General features: G+C 42.9%; 1 protein-coding gene across 2 annotated transcripts in view; it reads left to right on the forward strand.

Annotated features, from left to right (window-relative positions):
- Positions 1 to 20,427, forward strand: part of baiap3 (BAI1 associated protein 3) — a 45,347-nt gene that overhangs the window by 15,032 nt on the left and 9,888 nt on the right. For both annotated transcript variants that reach the window (XM_023816520.2, XM_023816519.2), the window contains exons 2-18: positions 1,075 to 1,224; positions 7,534 to 7,621; positions 8,011 to 8,091; positions 8,358 to 8,465; positions 9,312 to 9,371; positions 10,033 to 10,099; positions 10,653 to 10,866; positions 12,351 to 12,395; positions 12,650 to 12,727; positions 12,892 to 12,997; positions 13,079 to 13,186; positions 13,303 to 13,395; positions 13,478 to 13,581; positions 13,953 to 14,070; positions 14,868 to 14,992; positions 16,305 to 16,395; positions 16,515 to 16,571. In XM_023816520.2, coding sequence (XP_023672288.1) covers positions 1,082 to 1,224; positions 7,534 to 7,621; positions 8,011 to 8,091; positions 8,358 to 8,465; positions 9,312 to 9,371; positions 10,033 to 10,099; positions 10,653 to 10,866; positions 12,351 to 12,395; positions 12,650 to 12,727; positions 12,892 to 12,997; positions 13,079 to 13,186; positions 13,303 to 13,395; positions 13,478 to 13,581; positions 13,953 to 14,070; positions 14,868 to 14,992; positions 16,305 to 16,395; positions 16,515 to 16,571 — 1,686 coding nt within the window. In that variant the 5' untranslated portion in view covers positions 1,075 to 1,081. The remainder of the gene's footprint in view (positions 1 to 1,074; positions 1,225 to 7,533; positions 7,622 to 8,010; positions 8,092 to 8,357; positions 8,466 to 9,311; positions 9,372 to 10,032; positions 10,100 to 10,652; positions 10,867 to 12,350; positions 12,396 to 12,649; positions 12,728 to 12,891; positions 12,998 to 13,078; positions 13,187 to 13,302; positions 13,396 to 13,477; positions 13,582 to 13,952; positions 14,071 to 14,867; positions 14,993 to 16,304; positions 16,396 to 16,514; positions 16,572 to 20,427) is intronic.

Here is a 20,427-nt window from a genome sequence, read left to right on the forward strand (position 1 = left end):
CCTTTATTAGTAGATTCTCAGAGTGGCCTCTTCCATTTCCCTCTCATCAGTAACGCTCAGGGCTGCCTCAGCACGCATCAGATGTCTTCTACAAGCTGGACGAGTCAGTTAAATCATGTACAATCACAGTGCCAGATGCTCCCCAGAACTCAGTCAGAACCCAATTTAAAATCAATCTACAAGCGAATCCAGAGAAAGGTGGCAAAAAAAAACTCAAAAAAACATTCTTTAATGTGCTTGAAATTGTGAAAGTTTTTTTTCAGCAATAGTGAAAAATCATAGATACTGTATGTGGCTTCCATAGATCTTGTTTGGTGGACGACAGTAACTGTACTGACAGGTCTGGTTCAATGTTTTGAAGCAATTTAATACTTAGCTGGTTGTTCCTGAAAGGGCGGTCAGATAGTGCACTGGTTAGCTCACACCTCTGGGAACTGGGTTTCAGTCTCTACCATGGCTCTGTGTGTGGAGGCTGCAAAATTGCCCATAGGTGTGCCCGTGTGAGTGTGCCCTGTGATGGGTGGTGTGCCCGTGTGAGCGTGCCCTGTGATGGGTGGCGTGCCCGTGTGAGCGTGCCCTGTGATGGGTGGCGTGCCCGTGTCAGTGCGCCCTGTGATGGGTGGCGTGCCCGTGTGATGGGTGGCGTGCCCCATCCTGCACTGTTCCCTGCCTTGTGCCCGTAGGCTCTGGGCCCCCTGTTCCCCTGAATTGGAGAAGCAGTTACTGAAAATTGCCTGTTCCAAAGAGTCCACTTTGTGCTGGACAGCGTATGGTATGCGTTGTAGACATTGAGAGACATACACAATTACAACTGCCTGTTTTGTGGATGTGTTTGATCTTGTAATCGTATTGTATCTGGCAATGCAAATTGAAATTTATATTATTATGTCATTAAAAAAGTAAAAATGAAATAAAAAATTGGGGTTCTGAGGTTTCATTGCAATTTGAAGCGAATTCCTTCAGCAAACTTACCAAAGAGCGTCTCTGGTCAAGCTGCTTTCTACCTGTAGCTTCAGCCTGTATTCTGTGACATGATTGGATGCTTCAGGCCCTGTACCCGCCCCCCTGTCGCAGGTAGCCAATGAACATGTCGACGCTGCTGGAACTCAAGAGCAGCGTGATGCGGCAGGTGCAGAGAAGCCAATCGCTGCGGGGGAGGAGAGAGCCAGCCGCCCAGGCCAGCAGCCCCCCGGCCGCGCCTGTCCCAGACCTCCCAGTACACGGGTGAGTTTGTGCCGGTGCTCTGAGCTGTTCTATCCACAGCACACTGACGCTCTGCTCAAGACCAGGCTGTATTTGCTGTATTTACCAGGGTGTGAATGAATCAAACTTAACTACAAGAATGAAAAAACTGAACACTTCCAAAATAGTTTTCATGCCAACATTCCGCGTTATAATAACATTCATACTGCTCTCTCACGGTCATGCACAACTCAAACGTCAGGGGAAAAAATAACTTCAATTCAATTATCCTTTTTATTTTATTCTTTCTGCTCTTGCTGCACACAATGCTCAGTTTATTGGAGTAAATTTGGAAATAAATGATTATTGTACTATTGGTTGGGTACATTCTCCGATTTTAAAAGGATTTAGGAACAATACCAGGCCAGTGTTCTGCAGAGAAATGACAGTGAATTACATTTTACGCTTCATTACTTTTAGGTACTTGGCACAGACAGTATTATTTAAATAGTTATATCTTGTATGGACAGCCGTGGAATGCTGAATGACCCATGGTCACATATTCATAGATATGTTAATGCATTTTATCTTGTTTATTGTGGCTGGCAAATTATTTACATGGGCTGTCATTTAAGTTATTCACAAAAGGACAGAAAAAATCTTTCTATATGCCATGTAAAATGGCTTCTTTTGTATTACTGCTATAGTACTTAAAACATAGCAGTTTATTCTATGAATTTTCAGAATAATCATTAATAATGTCTCATAGTCTTGTAATAAACTCCAAAGTAGTCTGCAGATTTTGATATGTATGAAACATTAGAAGAGCACTCTGTTGGTTTAATCGTGGTTGTACTGGCAGAAGGCTACACTGAGCAGCAGGTTGCATCCACGTTCAAAGTTTCTAAGACAACAGAACACAAGAACAAAGTGAAGCAGGAGACACTGGGAAGGACCAGAAACCAGCCAGGTAGAGGGCAGAAGGACTTTTGCAAGAATGGGAAGCATTAAGTGCAGGTGTGAAGTGCACTGCTAGGAGAGTTTGTATGAGGCTCCTAGAAGCAGGACTGAAGTCCCATAAAGCAAGGAAGAAGCCCTTCATTAATGAGAAGCAGGGAAGAACCAGGCTGCAATTATATATATATATATATATATCTCCATCCATCCACTTTGGAACTAAAGTAATATGTTACGCAGTCTGTACCAACGTTAATAAGAGCAAGTGCAATCTTCTGGCCTGAAATCCTCTCTTCCTGTATTGCAAAGGGGTCAGTGTGACATTGACATCATCACATTGAGCTGAACCCCGAGATTCTCAGCAGTACGCGAAGCGAAGTGAAGCCAAGCGGTTTGAAGCTGCTGCTACCCTCATGCTGAAACGTGAACGAGTTAAATTGAGCACAGTTTGTTCTCTGCACATGCCTATTGGATTTTACTCTGGTTCACAGTATTAAATTTGCACATTAAAACAATTGCTTGCATATTGTTGAGGCGCAAATTTCATGGCATTTTCAAAAGTTATCAAATACAATATAGATGTTAAAAATATTATAATTTGCCTATTTTTTTCTCAGAATAATAAAGCGCCTTGGCTAAGGCCACTGTGCTCGATGGATGAGCTCATGTGACCAAGTTCTCTCACGACACATTTGCTGTTTCAGAAAACATGGTGCAGACGTAAATATCTCAGCCTTGTCTTTTCCTGCACCCAGTGCTGCTGTGAAGCTGACAGGAAGCTCGCAGAAGTCGCTTGTGATCTTCATTAGCAGCAAGGAACACTAATGTCTCTGGTGGCATGTTGTCCGTAAATAAGGCGGATAGGACAGCTTCCAGATCCGTGGCACAGCATCGCGGAAGATCTTCTAAGCCGGGGGATACGGAGCAGACAGTCCAGCGCATTAACACAGCCTGTCATTGCGGCACAGAGTTTGAGCCCACAACAAATCCTCAAAGGAAGTTGGAGTCATTGCTCTTTCCCTGGATGCATCAAGATATTTTTGGTTTTCTATGCATTTTATGCACTAGGACCCTTTGTCATGGCCTATCGCAAAATTACAATATTAATGTCTTTAGATTTTTTTTTAATGTGCAAAAAGAAATTTTATATTAACTTTTGTTTCAGATTTCATTAAAAGTATTAAATTATCCGATAAAAGGGTAGGTCTGTAGCAGTGTGGGCTTCCTTGGGTATACGTATTTCTTTGTTGAATACAAAAGTATTTGGTTCTCTTTCATGCTACTGTATATAAGATGGCTGGTCTGACTAATCGTTGAGAATTCCGAGGGTTTACACGGTATGAGCTGAATGTGTATACTTGTGACAGTATGTGTGCACATTTGTTTTGACTTGACAGGCTTGCCAGCTGAAATGAGTCCAAGTTAAAAAAAAAAATAAATAAAATTAGAATGGCAATAAGAGGCAGAGAGTGGGGGAACTGTTTCCTAGCAACACAGAAAGGGGTTAGTGCACAAGCTGTGTGTGATCTTTGTTAGCAGGCATGCGTGTACGGGAGAGCTGGCAACGGTGCATGTGTGCATGGTCAGGTCCGCGTATGTGATGGGCTGCGCATGTTTTTGGTCAAGTGCAGCCGCAAGGCATGCAGTCATTCTTAACAAGCGCTGAAGCATGTCTGTCTCTAACAGTTTAGTTAATAAGTGCTGCAGCTTCGCTGTACCTTTGCACAAAGTTTTTTTTTTGTTTTTTCCCCTTAATGCATTATGCATATGAGGACATGCATTAAATTTCCCATAATGATTGGTTATTCTTTAAACTAAATAAGGTCTCTAGTACAAATTCCAATAAAGCATTCTTTTTCTTTTGTGTTAAGTTCGTATATCCGGTCCTCAGTGGCAAATATTAAATAAATCATGAAAGTCGTTTAAAATGCTATTTTAAAAATCTCATGCAGTGGGGAATAGCTGAGACTGGCATTTACGGAATGTAATGCTCCCAAATTTCCAGACCACGAGAATACATTTTATGAGCTTAGTAGCTTACATGTTAAATCGCAGTACAACGTTTTCTCTGAGCCTCTGTTGTGGAGTTTTCTCAGTCATCTCAGCTGTGTAGTTAGTCTTCCCAGGTCCATCACAGTCCGTAGGCTCATTCCCTTCTTCTGCATAGCTTTCTGTGGTTGACTTCTAATTGTCAGTATTCCTTCGTTGCATCTAACCTGTAGTGCATGAGCTTGGATGATCCCCCAGCAAATTCTACAGGAAATGAGAGTTTGGGAAGAAGTCGAATTTCCACAGTTAGTGCATCACCTGGGCCTCGTTGGCTCATTACTCAAACCATACACTGAAGGGTACATTGCGTCTAATGAATAACATTAAGTAATTTCCTGTTTTAGCAGACTTTTTTTGTTCTCTTTAAATCAGTTTCAAAGATATGTAAATCGTCTTTTGAACAAATGCAAATCTTCTTTTGAATCTACAAATATAAATATGAATATTTCAGCAACGTTGAATGGATGTGTGGATGGCTGTTGCAGGGTGTGGACGCTTCCCTGAGACCCTCAGGAAATTGACATGGCGCATGACACGAACCGAAGGGGCGATCAGATCGCCCCTGGCTTCAGCCTTAATGTCCAGCCTGTTTCCAGCACTCAGCCATGCCTCAGGGAAATCTCTGAAGGTCTGCGATGCCCTGGCAAATCCATCACCATGGCGACCAGGGGAATCGAGCAGTCTGAGAAAAATCATTGTGAGGCCCCCTCAGACTAAGCATCTCCCCATTTTGTTTCACCTGGACTTAGGTATCTGCGGAATGTGGTGGAGTCACACTGCATATTAAGGGACATTTAGCTGGTTTTAATACAACCTGCTCAGTAATAGGCTTTTGTCAGCGTTCAGGCATGGAATACATATTGTGTTCATCAGTTACCGAGGTGACGCAGTTAAACTAGCCTTCCAGCTTTATGCTGCTCTTCTGTTTTGAAACAATGTGAGCATCATCCCCCCTCTAGGCTTCTTCCAGTAAAAAAAAAAAAAACAGCCATTTGGTGACAATAGTTAAATGAAATATCATTGTTTATTGCTTCCAAAAGCCCAGTGTTTACTTTCAGGTGGCACATGTCCACGAATCACAGTGCTTATAAATCACAGATGCATGAATTTTGCTGAAATGACTGCCTAATTGAATTGCCTAACTGTGCACCTTTATGTTCTCTCTGCATTCCTTTAAAATAGACATACGCCAATCAGCCATAACATTAAAACCACTGACAGGTGAAGTGAATACAGTAGCATTGATTATCTCGTTACAATGGCACCAGTCACGGGTGCCATTATATATCAGGCAAGTCAACAGTCAGATTTTGAAGTTGTTACGTTGGATCTGAGCGACTTAATGGCTGGATGACTGGATCAGAGTGTTCCCGGTATGCAGTGGTCAATACCTACCAAAGGTAGTCCAGGATGCATTATGAGAAGAAGGACATGCAGACCCCACGCACAGAGGACACGCAGACCCCACACACAGAGGACACGCAGACCCCACACACAGAGGACATGCAGACCCCACACACAGAGGACACGCAGACCCCACACACAGAGGACACGCAGACCCCACACACAGAGGACACGCAGGCCCCACACACAGAGGACACGCAGGCCCCACACACAGAGGACACGCAGGCCCCACACACAGAGGACACGCAGGCCCCACACACAGAGGACACGCAGGCCCCACACACAGAGGACAAGCAGACCCCAGACACAGAGGACATGCAGACCCCAGACACAGAGGACATGCAGACCCCACACACAGAGGACATGCAGACCCCACACACAGAGGACACGCAGACCCCACACACAGAGGACACGCAGACCCCACACACAGAGGACACGCAGACCCCACACACAGAGGACACGCAGACCCCACACACAGAGGACACGCAGACCCCACACACAGAGGACACGCAGGCCCCACACACAGAGGACACGCAGACCCCACACACAGAGGACACGCAGACCCCACACACAGAGGACACGCAGACCCCACACACAGAGGACATGCAGACCCCACACACAGAGGACACGCAGGCCCCACACACAGATGACACGCAGACCCCACACACAGAGGACACGCAGGCCCCACACACAGAGGACACGCAGACCCCACACACACAGAGGGAACGCAGCATGCACGTGGCATGTCGTGTATATGTAGGTCGGATCACTTTACCAAACAACACTGCTCTGATCACTTTGAATAACATGTGTCTGTGGCAGAACAATAACCAAATGCGCTCTCAATTGCTATTATTACTTGATAACAGAAAGAGGTTTTACACATTGATCTGGAGAAATGATAACTTTTCCCTAGAATAAATGTAACAGCCAATTATCTCTATTATTTCAAATACATCATGTTCCCTATCATGATATTTAAGTAGTTTTAAAACAAATGAAGATTTGGGATGGAGATTTGGGATGTCCACTCTGCACAACTAATCAAACCTGACTAAACAAGTTTAATTCAGAAGTAAAAATATCCCATCGCTTCATAATGGGATATACAGCAAGAATCTCCCAGTGGAACCAGTGTTAAAACTGGGTGTGTGAGTGGATAATAATCTAAATTACAGCGCTTATGGGTTTAAATGATGCCACCCACGCAATCTGTGGCTCCCTAATCACTTTTCTCATTGACGCAAATTTGTGAGACGCTTCCGTTTCCGACATGTCAGTCTAGACTTCCACAAATAAAGGCTATGCCTCATTTGCTTTTGTTTTTTTTCACAAAAACAAATGCCCTTGACCAGGTGCAGTCCTTTCAGTGAACTGATACTGTAATACTTGTATTGACACCTCTTTGCAACACAGCATGCAATCCTAGTCCATGACGTTTTATACTGGCATGTCATAGATATGCTATTGTATTCATGGGTTTAATGTCATATAGAAATGTCTGAGAAAATCTGATTGGTTCAATGAATGGTGTCACATGACACATGGGTGTCAGAGTAGATCAAGGGTTAATGGAGGGCTTGGGACAGCAAAGACACCACATCTTTATAAGGAGAGAGCCAGGCTCAACACGAAAGAAGGTCTGGGCTAGGGTCACTGGAGAAACACATGCACAGGACAGGAAAAAATAATGACAGACAATGAGGGAGAGAAAGAACAAATCAGTATGAGCAAGTCATGTGACTATCTTACCCAAGATAGTCCACACCCACTTCCAGTGATGTGAGATTACCATTGATTTCAAAGGTTTCCAAATTTCCATATTAACTTGAAAATGTCATTGGTGATCTCCCTCAAAGATTCCATCTATATGTTGTTCAATACTGCAAGTGTGCGTCTTTGTTCTTAGCGAGAACTACCCCGCTTTTTATTTTGTTTCAGGGTTGCTGAAGGCAATGGAGAATTTTTTGAGCGCATGAAGAACATTATCCAGAAGCAAGACAACATGCAGCGTGCCTGTCAGGCCTGGGTAATCCAAGACCTCCATAGATGACCTGAAAATTAGATACGCAGCACGATCGTGTGCCTGTGAACACGGCATATGCTAGTCTGGCTGTTCGGCAACTACAGGGATGTCACAGTGACAAGAAGAGGATGTTAATGTCTGCATAGATCTGTCTCAGTGACTGTCCCGTGTTTTCTGACATTTCAGTAATGGCATAGTATTTTATTTTAGTATGTTACATGTGGTACTGGTTTATTTATTTACAATGTTTTTTACAATATCTGCTTTCTCTCATGGGTTAAACGGGCTAAGTTAGGAGTTGTGTTGATGTGCTTCTGAAAAGTGAGGTCAGTAAAGCACACGGGTAGAAGAGCCTGATGGTAGCTTAATGCAAAGGTTCTCATCTATTACAGGGCAAAGGGGAGAGTGGAAGTCCTCCCCCCGCAGAGCCTGTGCAGCCAGCCTGCGTTCCGGATCGAGCAAACAGGAGAGAGGTGAGCACAGCGGGAGGAAATGGGGGCTTTATTCAGGCCAAACAAAGCTGGGGAATACAACACAAAACAATGCTTTGTCATCAATTGAGTTAGGAAGTAAGATAGACAAAATATTTGATCAGATGGCAATTTTGTGCTATAATGTCAAACGTGTATGTGAGCATACATAGATGTGTGCAGACATGTATGTGTGTGGATGTACATGCATGTAGATTTTCAGGTATGTCTGCGTGTCTGTTGCTTGAGGTTCCACCTTTGTTTTGCAGCTGGACCTTTTATATGAAGAAGTTGCGTACACTGTTGTGAACAGGGTCGGTATGCCCTCTCCAGACCACGTTACCAACGAAGAAGAGATTTTCAGCTATCTGCAGCGGGTACACCTCTTAGCTTTGTTCCCTTCTTTCCTACCACAGTGAGAGACCTTTCATTATAGCTTAAACATAGGATCCTAGACGAAAAACATCCTGTTCTCTGCAAAGCCCCAATAAAATATTAAGAATTCCCTAATCACAACACAAATCGAGTGCTCATTGCAATCAGTTTTAGCCTGCAAGCTTGATCTTCCGCTTCAACAAAGTGGCGATGAGAGGAAGGAAGCTGGCCTCACTCTGAGGCAGGTGTGATTAGAGGCACTGCTCTAGGAGTAAATTATAGATAACAAAGTGGCGATGAGAGGAAAAGAGCTAGCCTCACTCTGAGGCAGGTGTGATTAGAGGCACTGCTCTAGGAGTAAATGATAGATAACAAAGTGGGGATGAGAGGAAGGGCCTCACTCTGAGGCAGGTGTGATTAGAGGCACTGCTCTAGGAGTAAATGATAGATAACAAAGTGGGGTTGAGAGGAAGGGAGCTGGCCTCACTCTGAGGCAGGTGTGATTAGAGGCACTGCTCTAGGAGTAAATGATAGATAACAAAGTGTGGATGAGAGGAAGGGAGCTGGCCTCACTCTGAGGCAGGTGTGATTAGAGGCACTGCTCTAGGAGTAAATGATAGATTATATCCAGGGCTGGGAAGCCTTTGAGGTTCAGGTTGTGTTTATCGGTGGCGTTTAGTCACATTCTACTTCCATGGCCGAAAACAACATCTCCGCCATATGGCCGATGAGTAGCAGCCAGCAGACGCAGGCTTTGCTGTTTATCGCTGCCACGAGAGCCAGCGGTTAACAGCTCCCTTTCTGGCGAGCGCGTCAAAGCCGTCGCTGACTTTCTGCTCGTCTTCCAGGCATTTGATATGGGAGCAGAGGAGCATGATATCATTCTACACAGGGTCAGAGAAGCCAAGGTAAGACTTTGGTCCGATCACATTTCCTCTGCCTCATTTCTTGTGTTATAACCAAGTTCGACAAGAAAGAAAAACACAGATTCTCAGCAAACAGCACAACGGTGCCAACCTGTAGATTTAGACGTGATTATTTGCAGTTTAATTTAATGGGGCTGTTTTAAGTTAAACACATTCTGGCATCAGTTAAAATGTTCATTCAGTCAGAAGGACAATAAAAGCAGCTCTTATTTTGGGCAAACAGTTATCGATAACATCGGATTAGTCTTTATCCACACTAGGAGAGAAGTCTTTGCAAGGCGGGTTTTTCCACAGCTCCTTGTCTTTTATGTAGTGACAAGGAAACCTCTCTGTGTTCCAAATGTCAGTCTGAAAGAAAACTCACTCCCCTCCAGCAGCTGCCCTGAAAAGCTTCTCAATACACGGAAATATTGTGCCATTTAAATGTTCCACACAATGTTGTTAACCTTCACAAGCACAGCAAGTCTGATTTCACTTTGGCTACACACAAAAGCACTTGCACTGCATCACTCGCTAAAAAGCACTTGCTGGGTGGCGACGTGGCCCTTATTCACGAGTGCGCACACTACGCCTGCTCCGTGCTTTGGAGGTGTCAGTTTGATTACAGTCAAGGTTCAGCTCTGTTCTGACTTTCTCTCCACAGAGGGCAAATTTCGCCTTACGGGTGTCTGTCATGAAAGGAAAAAACCTACTTGCTAAAGATGCTAATGGTGAGATATTTTCAGCCATCACCTTCATTTCAGTCGAAACAAAAGCAATTATAATGTTCAATGCATGGATGCTTTATCAGAATGTGGAAATGTAAGCATGATGATGCACTTTGGCTTCCCCATATCCTTTGTTGTTAATGATATAATAAGGGCAGGACAGGAGTGGACTGAATCACGGTGACCTCGCTCATCACTCTGAGCTGTTCCTGTGCTGCCATGTGCTGACAGATGACTGACATTTCAATCTGTCTGCTTTAATAAGCACAACACGTCCTCTATGGGATTTGTTGTTAATGAATATTTAATGTGAGCATATGAATAAACTTTGACTTGTTCTTTTTACCCAACTGAACACTCAGAATATGAAATTAAGGGGAAGCACTGGACTAAAATCTCTGAAGGAATGAAAGAAGCGAACTGGCCCTCCGTGGTGGGGACTATAACTATGAGACAAGTGTGATCACAGTGTTGTTCTTTAATTTGTTTGTCTCTTATTTTGATGCGCTGTGTTGGGAACTGGGCGTAATGAGATGGTTAAATCTTTAAATGGCAGGTTACAGTGACCCCTACTGCATGCTGGGGATTCTGTTGGGCCAAAGCCCCAGAGAAACTGAGGAGAGGAAGGAGAGGAAATTCAGCTTCCGCAAGAAGAAGGAGAAGGTGGAGAAGCGGCCCAGTGTCCGGGAAGTGCTGGCAGCCCGGAGCATCCAGGTCACGGACGTCAAACCAGAAACCCTCAACCCCGTTTGGAATGAACATTTTGTCTTGTAAGTGCCATTCTTGTTGTTTTATGTGTTACACCTCTCCTAGCTGAACCCACTTCATGTTCCCCAAATGCGCTCAGTCTTACACTTTTGCTGTTTTAAATAGTTGTCTTATTAGCTGCTTTCTTCGTCCGATGTTGCTGTGTAGCTCCTGCTCGGATGCTGCTGACCCTGTACCTGGGTACTCACTGGTGGCTAAGCCTAGCCACAGCTACGCCTAGTCGACTCCCTGACAGGCGTTAGTAGCCCCTGCCTAGTCGACTCCCTGACAGCCGTTAGTAGCTCAGCCTAGTCGACTCCCTGACAGCCATTTGTAGCTCAGTCTAGTCGACTCCCTGACAGGCGTTTGTAGCTCAGCCTAGTCGACTCCCTGACAGCCGTTTGTAGCTCAGCCTAGTCGACTCCCTGACAGGCGTTTGTAGCTCAGCCTAGTCGACTCCCTGACAGGCATTAGTAGCTCAGTCTAGTCGACTCCCTGACAGGCGTTAGTAGCTCAGCCTAGTCGACTCCCTGACAGCCGTTTGTAGCTCAGCCTAGTCGACTCCCTGACAGCCGTTTGTAGCCCCTGCCTAGTCGACTCCCTGACAGCCGTTTGTAGCTCAGCCTAGTCGACTCCCTGACAGGCGTTAGTAGCTCAGTCTAGTCGACTCCCTGACAGGCGTTTGTAGCCCCTGCCTAGTCGACTCCCTGACAGGCGTTAGTAGCCCCTGCCTAGTCGACTCCCTGACAGCCGTTTGTGGCTCAGCCTAGTCGACTCCCTGACAGCCGTTTGTTTGTAATGTGCTATTTACCTCACTACTACGTCACTTTGGATAAAAGAGTCAGCTAAGTCAATAAATGTAAATGTGAAATGTTACGCTTATAGATATTAAATCCACAAAGCCATAAATCACTCAATTATCCAAATCAGTTTTATTGAGAATGTAAACTGTTGCAGAGAAAAATGTTAACTGAGATACTTTCTTGGCTAATGTAACAGATTTTAAGGGTTAAATTGTGAGTCTTGTGGTTGGTCCTGCATTTCAGATACACATTATTACACTGAATGATTTTATGCAGTTCTGGCGTCTCTCGCCATTTCGCGCTTCGACTTTCGCGGCTTCACTCTATCGTGGTTTTTTCAAATACATTTATTCATTAAAAAGCTGATAGACAGTGAAAATGGTACAGCGTGCGCTCGGTTGCCTGAGTCAATTATACACCTCTGTATTACAATTAAAATTAAAATTACTGTACGTATGGACTGTACAGTGTAGACCTATGTATTCGAGCACCCCCGCAAATCCTTCAACGCCAGGTGCAGCCGAATAATAAAGAATATGAATCCTACTTCGCGGAAATTCATTTAACGCGGTAGAGTCTGGAACGGATTAACCACGATAAACGAGAGACGACTGTAATCAAAAACTGATCACCGTCCGGTGGCTTTTGGTGGCTTACAGTTGAATCCCTCTGACATCCGGCCTTTATCCTTGTCTTTTTTACAGTGAAATTGATGACATTTACAGTGACATGTTGCATCTTGATATATGGTGAGATGACACATACGTATATTTTGACTAAGCTTTTAAAGTAACTTTTTCTTCTCAGTATATCTCTTTATTCATATCAGATGGGCTTAATGCCTGTTTATTGTGACTATTCTCATGACTAAATAAACACAAGGTGTTTATTTTTTTCACAAAGTAATTTCATTTAATTTAAGTTTGACAATAAAGTCAGGAATGGACCTGATATTGGATCAGGGAGCGTTCCAAAGCCCTCTGACGGGGGCTGCCTTTCGCAGGGATCATGATGACGATGTGTCTGTGGCTGAGGCCTGCAAAAAGCTCAATGAAGTCAGTGGACTGAAGGGCATGGGAAGGTATTTATGAGCCATTCTAAAGACACCGTGCCACAGGCTTAAACACAACCACCAGAAACACACTTCTGTAGCAGTAGCATTCGTTGGACTGTTTTTCTCTTGTTCTATTGAGGCAATATGGGTGCATCGATTTCTGAAGTACTTGATTTTCTTGCTTGTGAGAGATATTTCAAACAGATCGCCAAGTCCGTCCGGGCCAACGGCGCTGCAGGATCTGCATCGGAGGAAAACGCAGACGACTTCCTGGGATGCCTGAACATCCCCATTAGCGTGAGCAGTCATTAAAGCGCGTACCGGAGTTACTAGCTGAGACGGGTCACAGCCGCCTTACCCTGTCTCCTTCTGATCCAGGACATTCCGGTGGAGGGCTTTGATAAGTGGTTTAAGCTGGAGCCGCGGTCCAGCTCCTCCAAAGTGCAAGGAGAATGTCATTTGGTCCTGAAGCTCTTCAACAGCCAGGTACCCACGACTCTCGGTGGCCTAACTGTGGCCGTACGTAACTCTTCTGCAGGTCATCGCTCACTTTTTTGCGAAGCAGGACCAACAAATTGCTTTGTGACTTTACATTTCTACAGAGAGATACAACTTTGAGTACGATGGAGTCTAACCTGGCTATCCACGAGAAGATCTTGAGCCAAATTTTGGAATATGAACACAATAAAGTTCAGGTAAACTACGTTATTACCGGTCTGTGATTACAGAACGAAATTAATGAAAGCCTACTTGGTTCATGTATATTTTTCTCTACAGACGGAACCCTATAAATGGACAGGGCAAGTATGTAAAACAGCGTGGACCGTGCTCTCCCACCATGCCCTGCACACCGGCCTGACGCGTCTGCAGAAGGCCATCATGTATGTTCTTCTGAAATATAGCTGAAAAATGGAATGTCTGTATGACATATATATATATATAGACATTTTATCATTATCATACATATGGAACGCCATATAAATAATAAATATATCTATAAATAAATAAATGTATTAATTACATGTGCCATTTTGTTTTAAAATAATAACAATATTATTGTATGCGATTGCTTAAATAATTTGAATTACGTTTCACAATAATGTTCAACTTTTCATTTTGAGTAATATGCTTGTTCCATACATACCAGCTACATTGCTGGGGATCTTTAAGGCCAAAATGAGTCAACGCCTTCTGGACGTTAATGTCCCGCTGGCTGATGATCATTCCCTGCTCATGTTCCTGTGGCCCGCAGACGATGGCTTTGCTACAGCAAGCACCACCGCTCGCAGAGCATGTGTTACGCCTCCCTCCTGGAGCTCCTGAAGGACGTCGAGAAGGCGTGGGATGCCCCAGTCTTAGAGAGGCAACTGGTCAGCAATTCCGTGAAACCTCCCTTCTGGTTCTACGTGTCTGTGTCCAGAGGCTAAATTACCCTTAGTCTCTTGAGGAAGATAATTCAGACACAGACATAATTAGCAGTAATGGCTGTCATGCCCACTAAGGCTCACTTAGACCAGCGATACGTGAGTTAAGACATGGGACTCAATCCACACATTTCTTCCATTGTCTGCAGAGGTCAAAATCACTCTTATCAAACAAAATATTTTTGCTAGTAAAATTGGCCATAATTATATCTTTTTTCTACAATTTATAGTTAAAAATTTCACAATACATTCATTATAAGAGATGTATACACCATGAATCTCACTCTCTTATCATGAATCTCACTCTCTTATCATGAATCTCACACTTATGAAGCTCACTCTCATCACAGTTAAGGGAATCGGTACTGAATACATAATTTTGAGAAAGTGAAAAAAGAGACAATGTAACATATAAAATGATTTAAACACCTAATTTTAATCTACCTACTATTGTTCACTATGTGTTATTATGACATACATACATACATACATACATATATATTACATATTATATTATTTCTTAAAGTTAAAAAGGCAATATATCAAATTCAGGAGTATGTGTAAGGAACTACTCATCTATAAACAAGCTGTTCAGCTAAAACTGAATTATCTTCTTTTGTAACTGACTTAGTAAATGAGACTGAGGGCCCAGCAAGCAGAAATGCCATTTCAGTGTATTAAATGTGACATGGAAACGTACATTCACCACAAACTCTGAGGTGTTACTTCTGGGATTTTTGCAGGAGAGGAGCCTATCAGAGAGTTTCCGGCTGCACACAGATTATTGTCTGTCCCTGCTGAAGCGTCTGCGTAAGCTTTTCCCCGTCTGCAGCTCTGCAGCCGTGTCTCACTGCGGCCTCCTGCTGAGGTAAACTGAAGCCACGACCTTTGTTAGTGTGACAATATAGCAGCAGGACTAAATAACATCTAACAAAACATCTGTGACTGGGTGGGAATGTCGATTTCACAGCAGAAATATTATGCGATTCCAATGCATTCACTTGCGGAATTAATCGTTGGAACAGATGTCTGTTATTAATGCATCAGTCCAATGCATTTGAGATCAGAATTGTTCATCACATTCAATCGGATGTGAGACAGGGAAATTATGTCTTGGTGCTTCTTAGTTAACTTTGTGTTAAATAGATAGATTTATTTAATTTTTAAAAGAAATGTTATTAGCCAACACATTTCATCAGCATTACTCAGTATTCTGTACCTTGCAGAAGCTGCTTATAAGAGCAGAGTTAATATCCATGCTGTGCAGGAAGCAGAAAGGATGGGAACCTGCAGTTTTCTGATTTGCATACGTTTCTCATGAAAGGTAGTTTGGTAAAGCTGACCTGCAGTATATTAAGGATGCAAAATAACATAAGTTAGAATTTATAAGATGTTTGTTAGAGTTCAGGGAGGTTAGTACTCACACCTCTGGAAGTCTCTGCCATGGCTCCATGTGAGTGGAGTTTGCAGGTCCCCCCCGTGTCTTCATGGGGTTTCTTCTAGGTACTCCTGTCCCCCCCACAGTCAAAAAACATACCAATTTGCTCATAGATGTGTGTGTGTGTGTGTATGTGTGTGTGTGTTAGTGACAGTGAGTGTACCCTGTGATGAGTTGGCGCCCCATCCGGGGTAGTTCCCTGCCTTGTGCCCTGTGATGAGTTGGCGCCCCATCCGGGGTAGTTCCCTGCCTTGTGCCCTGTGATGAGTTGGCGCCCCATCCGGGGTAGTTCCCTGCCTTGTGCCCTGTGATGAGTTGGCGCCCCATCCGGGGTAGTTCCCTGCCTTGTGCCCTGTGATGGGTTGGCGCCCCATCCGGGGTAGTTCCCTGCCTTGTGCCCTGTGATGAGTTGGCGCCCCATCCGGGGTTGTTCCCTGCCTTGCCCCTGTAGCCTCCAGGATAGGCTCTGGACCCCCCTCCCTCACAACTCTGAATAGTTTAAGCAGTTGGATAGTTAAAGGATGGATGGACATTTGGAATTCAAACGCTTGTCTTATTAGATTTAATTCCAAACATAGTGGTAAATGTATGCTGGTCTAGTACACATGAAAATAAACCTGCTGAGTTTGTGGCAGTTCTGTCTCCATTAAATGCTGAGCTCGCAGTCTCACTCTGTGGTTGTTACCAAACCTCTGGCTCGGTCGTTCTTGCTTAATTTCAGGACTTTGCTGTTTTAATGCAGGGGTTTGGGCTACCTGCTAAACATGGAGGCGTATAAGGCTGTGTGTCCCGACCGTAATGAGATCCCTTTGGAAATCACCACTGTGATCAAGGTACCACCCTCAGAATATAACGCATAGCGATGGACGCATCTCTCCACGGCTGTGTGGCTGTTTCCTTCTGCTTGCACCTGGGGATGTTTTGCCTTTTAATGTATATTTTTATCTAACAGAAGAGTACGGCGGAATGGTACGAAGGGACCATTTCACACATTAAACCAGATGAAGGGGTGAGTTTGAAAAAAGACAAACTTTAGGTGTTTAGGAATTTGGACTAGTAACTGAAAAGGGAAATGTGAAATGTTTAGAGCTATTTATTTGGGTAGTAAGTGTATATTTCTTCAGAAGAAAAACACAATTTAACATTAGAATATATGCTAATGAACACTAACAATAAAAAAATAATGCCAAAAACAATAGGGTCCCATTACCTACTCTGTTTAGACCTTAAATACAAGAATTTCTTCTGTTTTTCAAAAAGTCTTGTTAGATGGTTAGATGAACACGCTTCAGTCCCCAAAGCTCTCCTCAGCGCCACCTCAGCCATTACATGAATTCATTAAATGTCACCACCAGCTCACTTAAATAATCAACTTAATTAATTAAATATCTCAGTGAGATGTTGATTAGCGAGCCATGGTATGCAAGTAGTTGAGTCAATACAACAGTTCTGGAAAAAATTAAGAGAACACTTATTATTTTTTTTTAATCTGCATTTTAAATCCTGGTTTAATCCTGGTTCTGCTGGCAGAAGGCTACACTGTGAGACAGGCTGCTTCCAGGATGTTTCTAAGACTGCAGTACACAAGAACCAGGTGAAGCAGGAGACACTGGGAATAAGAACATAAGAACATAAGAAATTTACAAACGAGAGGAGGCCATTCGGCCCATCAAGCTCGTTTGGGGAGAACTTAACTAATAGCTCAGAGTTGTTAAAATCTTATCTAGCTCTGATTTAAAGGAACCCAGGGTTTTAGCTTCCACTACACTAGCAGGAAGACTATTCCATACTCTAACTACACGCTGTGTAAAGAAGTGCTTCCTCAAATTTGTTTTAAAATGTTCTCCCGCTAATTTCCACTTATGGCCACGAGTTCTAGTATTTAGACTAATATTGAAATAGTCATTTGGCTGAACAGCATCCAGACCCGTTAGAATCTTATAGACCTGAATCATATCCCCCCTTAGTCTCCTTTGCTCAAGGCTAAACAGATTCAGTTCCGCTAACCTCTCCTCATAAGACATTCCTCTAAGACCAGGAATCATTCTCGTAGCTCTTCGTTGCACCTTTTCCAAGGCAGCAATGTCCTTCTTGAGGTATGGTGACCAAACCTGCACACAGTATTCTAGGTGGGGTCTTACCAAGGAATTATATAAGTGTAACATCACCTCCCTTGACTTAAACTCCACACATCTAGAGATATAACCCAACATTCTGTTCGCCTTTTTTATTGCTTCCCCACACTGGCGAGAGGGGGACATGGAAGCATCAACAAACATACCGAGATCTTTCTCGTAATCAGCTACCTTTATTTCAGTGGAACCCATAAAATATCTGTACTTTATATTTCTGCTCCCTGCATGGATTACCTTGCATTTATCTGTGTTAAATTTCATCTGCCATGTATCAGCCCATTCGCTAATTAAATCCAGATCCCGTTGAAGCCTCTCTGCTGCTAGATTAGTATCTGCTACCCCGCCCACCTTGGTGTCGTCTGCAAATTTAACCAGTTTACTGTATGTATTTGTGTCAATATCATTAATGTAAATTAGGAACAATATAGGTCCTAAAATTGAACCCTGCGGTACCCCACTATGAACGGAGGCCCACTGTGACATTGTGTGACAATAACTACTCGCTGCTTCCTGTCAGTTAGCCAGTTTTTGATCCAAGTTGCCACAGTTCCTAAAATCCCTGCAGCTTTAAGCTTTAGCAAGAGACGTTTGTGGGGGACAACATCAAAGGCCTTCTGGAAATCTAAGTAAATCACATCATAGGCCTTTTTGTGATCAATTTCACTTGTAGCTTCCTCAAAGAACTCAAGCAGATTCGTTAAGCAGGATCTACCTCTCCTAAATCCATGTTGGCTATCCTTTATAATGTTATTTGCATCTAGGTAATCTACCATTTTCACTTGAATTATAGCTTCCATTATTTTTCCAGTAATGCTAGTTAAACTGATTGGCCTATAGTTTGCTGGATTACTTCTATCCCCTTTTTTGAATATGGGTGTTATATTAGCATGCTTCCAATCTGAAGGTACCACACCCGCAGATAACGATTTCTGGAATATTAAAGTTAAAGGTTGGCTAATAATATCCCTCATCACTTTTAAGACTATTGGTAAGATGCCATCAGGCCCCTGCGATTTATTTATTTTGAGTTTAGCTAGGCTTAGTATCACATCAACCTCAGTTATACATATATTGGTCATAGACGATGCTGTATTCGTATTAATTGGTGGTAAGTTACTTGTGTTCTCTATTGTGAACACCCTTGAAAAATAATCATTAAACTCATTTACCATATCAATTTCATTATCAATTATAAGTCCCTTACTATCCTGCAAATTAGTGATTTCAGCTTTTAGTGCTCTCTTGGAGTTAAAATATTGGAAGAAACCTTTACTGTCATGCTTAGCCTCCAATGCAATTTTTCTTTCTACATCCCTCTTGGACAGTCTAATGTCATTTTTTAACTCTGCCTGTAGACTTAGATACTCCTGCTTAATTTTGAAATCATTAGTTATTTTCCATTTTTGGAACAGAGCCCTTTTCCTCCTGACTTTATTCTTAATTTCCTTAGTAAACCACCTTGGTTGTCGTTTCCTAGATTTAGTTTTGCTGGAAACAGGTATGAAGTCCTCTTGCACTTGCAGCAATGTGCTTTTGAAAAATTCCCATGCTTCTTCTACTGTTTTGCTATTTAACTCTGTCCAGTTTACAGTTTCTAATTTCCGTCTCATACCATTAAAGTTAGCCTTCCTAACATTGTATACTTTTAATTTCGACTTTGCTCTTCGGACACTAAAATTAACCTCGAATTTAACCATGTTATGATCACTACCGTACAATGGGTCTAAAACCTCAAATTTTCCAATCCTATCCTGGTTATTACAGAAAACCAGATCAAGAAGGGCTTCTCCCCTGGTAGGAGTATTAACAAACTGAGTAAAAAAACAATCCTGTACTAATTCCACCATCTCAAGTTCATTTACAGAAGAGCCAGAGATTGTGTCCCACTGTATCCCAGGTAAATTAAAATCACCCATAACCACCACATCATTTTTATTACTCATAATCCTGATATCATCATATAATATTCTGCTTTCCTCTACAGCTACATTAGGTGCTCTATAACAAACCCCGACAATTAGGCCATTTGAATCTTTAGCATCAAGTTTTATCCATACAGCTTCTGAATTTTTATTTTTATCAGTGACCAGACCAGAATCCAGCCAGGTAGAGGGCGGAAGCGACTTTCTAATGCCAGAGATGACCATCAACTTATCTGGCAGTGTCTCATAAATCGGAGGATGACCTCAAATGACCTTCAGAAGGAATGGGAAACATTAAGTGCAGGTGTGAAGTGCACTGCTAGGACAGTTCGTATCAGGCTCCTAGAAGCAGGACTGAAGACCCATAAAGCAAAGAAGAAGCCCTTCATTAATGAGAAGCAGGGAAGAGCCTGGCTGGAGTTTGCAAAAAAAAAATATATTTTACACAGACCCATAAACTGAGAAATGAGTGAAACTAAAAATTTTTAACATAAGAACATAACAAATTTACAAACGAGAGGAGGCCATTCGGCTCATCAAGCTCGTCTGGGGAGAACTTAACTAATAGCTCAGAGTTATTAAAATCTTATCTAGCTCTGATTTAAAGGAACCCAGGGTTTTAGCTTCCGCTACACTAGCAGGAAGACTATTCCATACTCTAACTACATGCTGTGTAAAGAAGTGCCTCCTCAAATTAATTTAAAAATGTTTTCCTGCTAATTTCTACTTATGGCCACGAGTTCTAGTATTTAAACTAATATTAAAGTAGCCATTTGGCTGAACAGCATCCAGACCTGTTAGAATCTTA

This window comes from Paramormyrops kingsleyae, chromosome 22, assembly GCF_048594095.1.
Source record: "Paramormyrops kingsleyae isolate MSU_618 chromosome 22, PKINGS_0.4, whole genome shotgun sequence".
Lineage (NCBI taxonomy): Eukaryota > Metazoa > Chordata > Actinopteri > Osteoglossiformes > Mormyridae > Paramormyrops > Paramormyrops kingsleyae.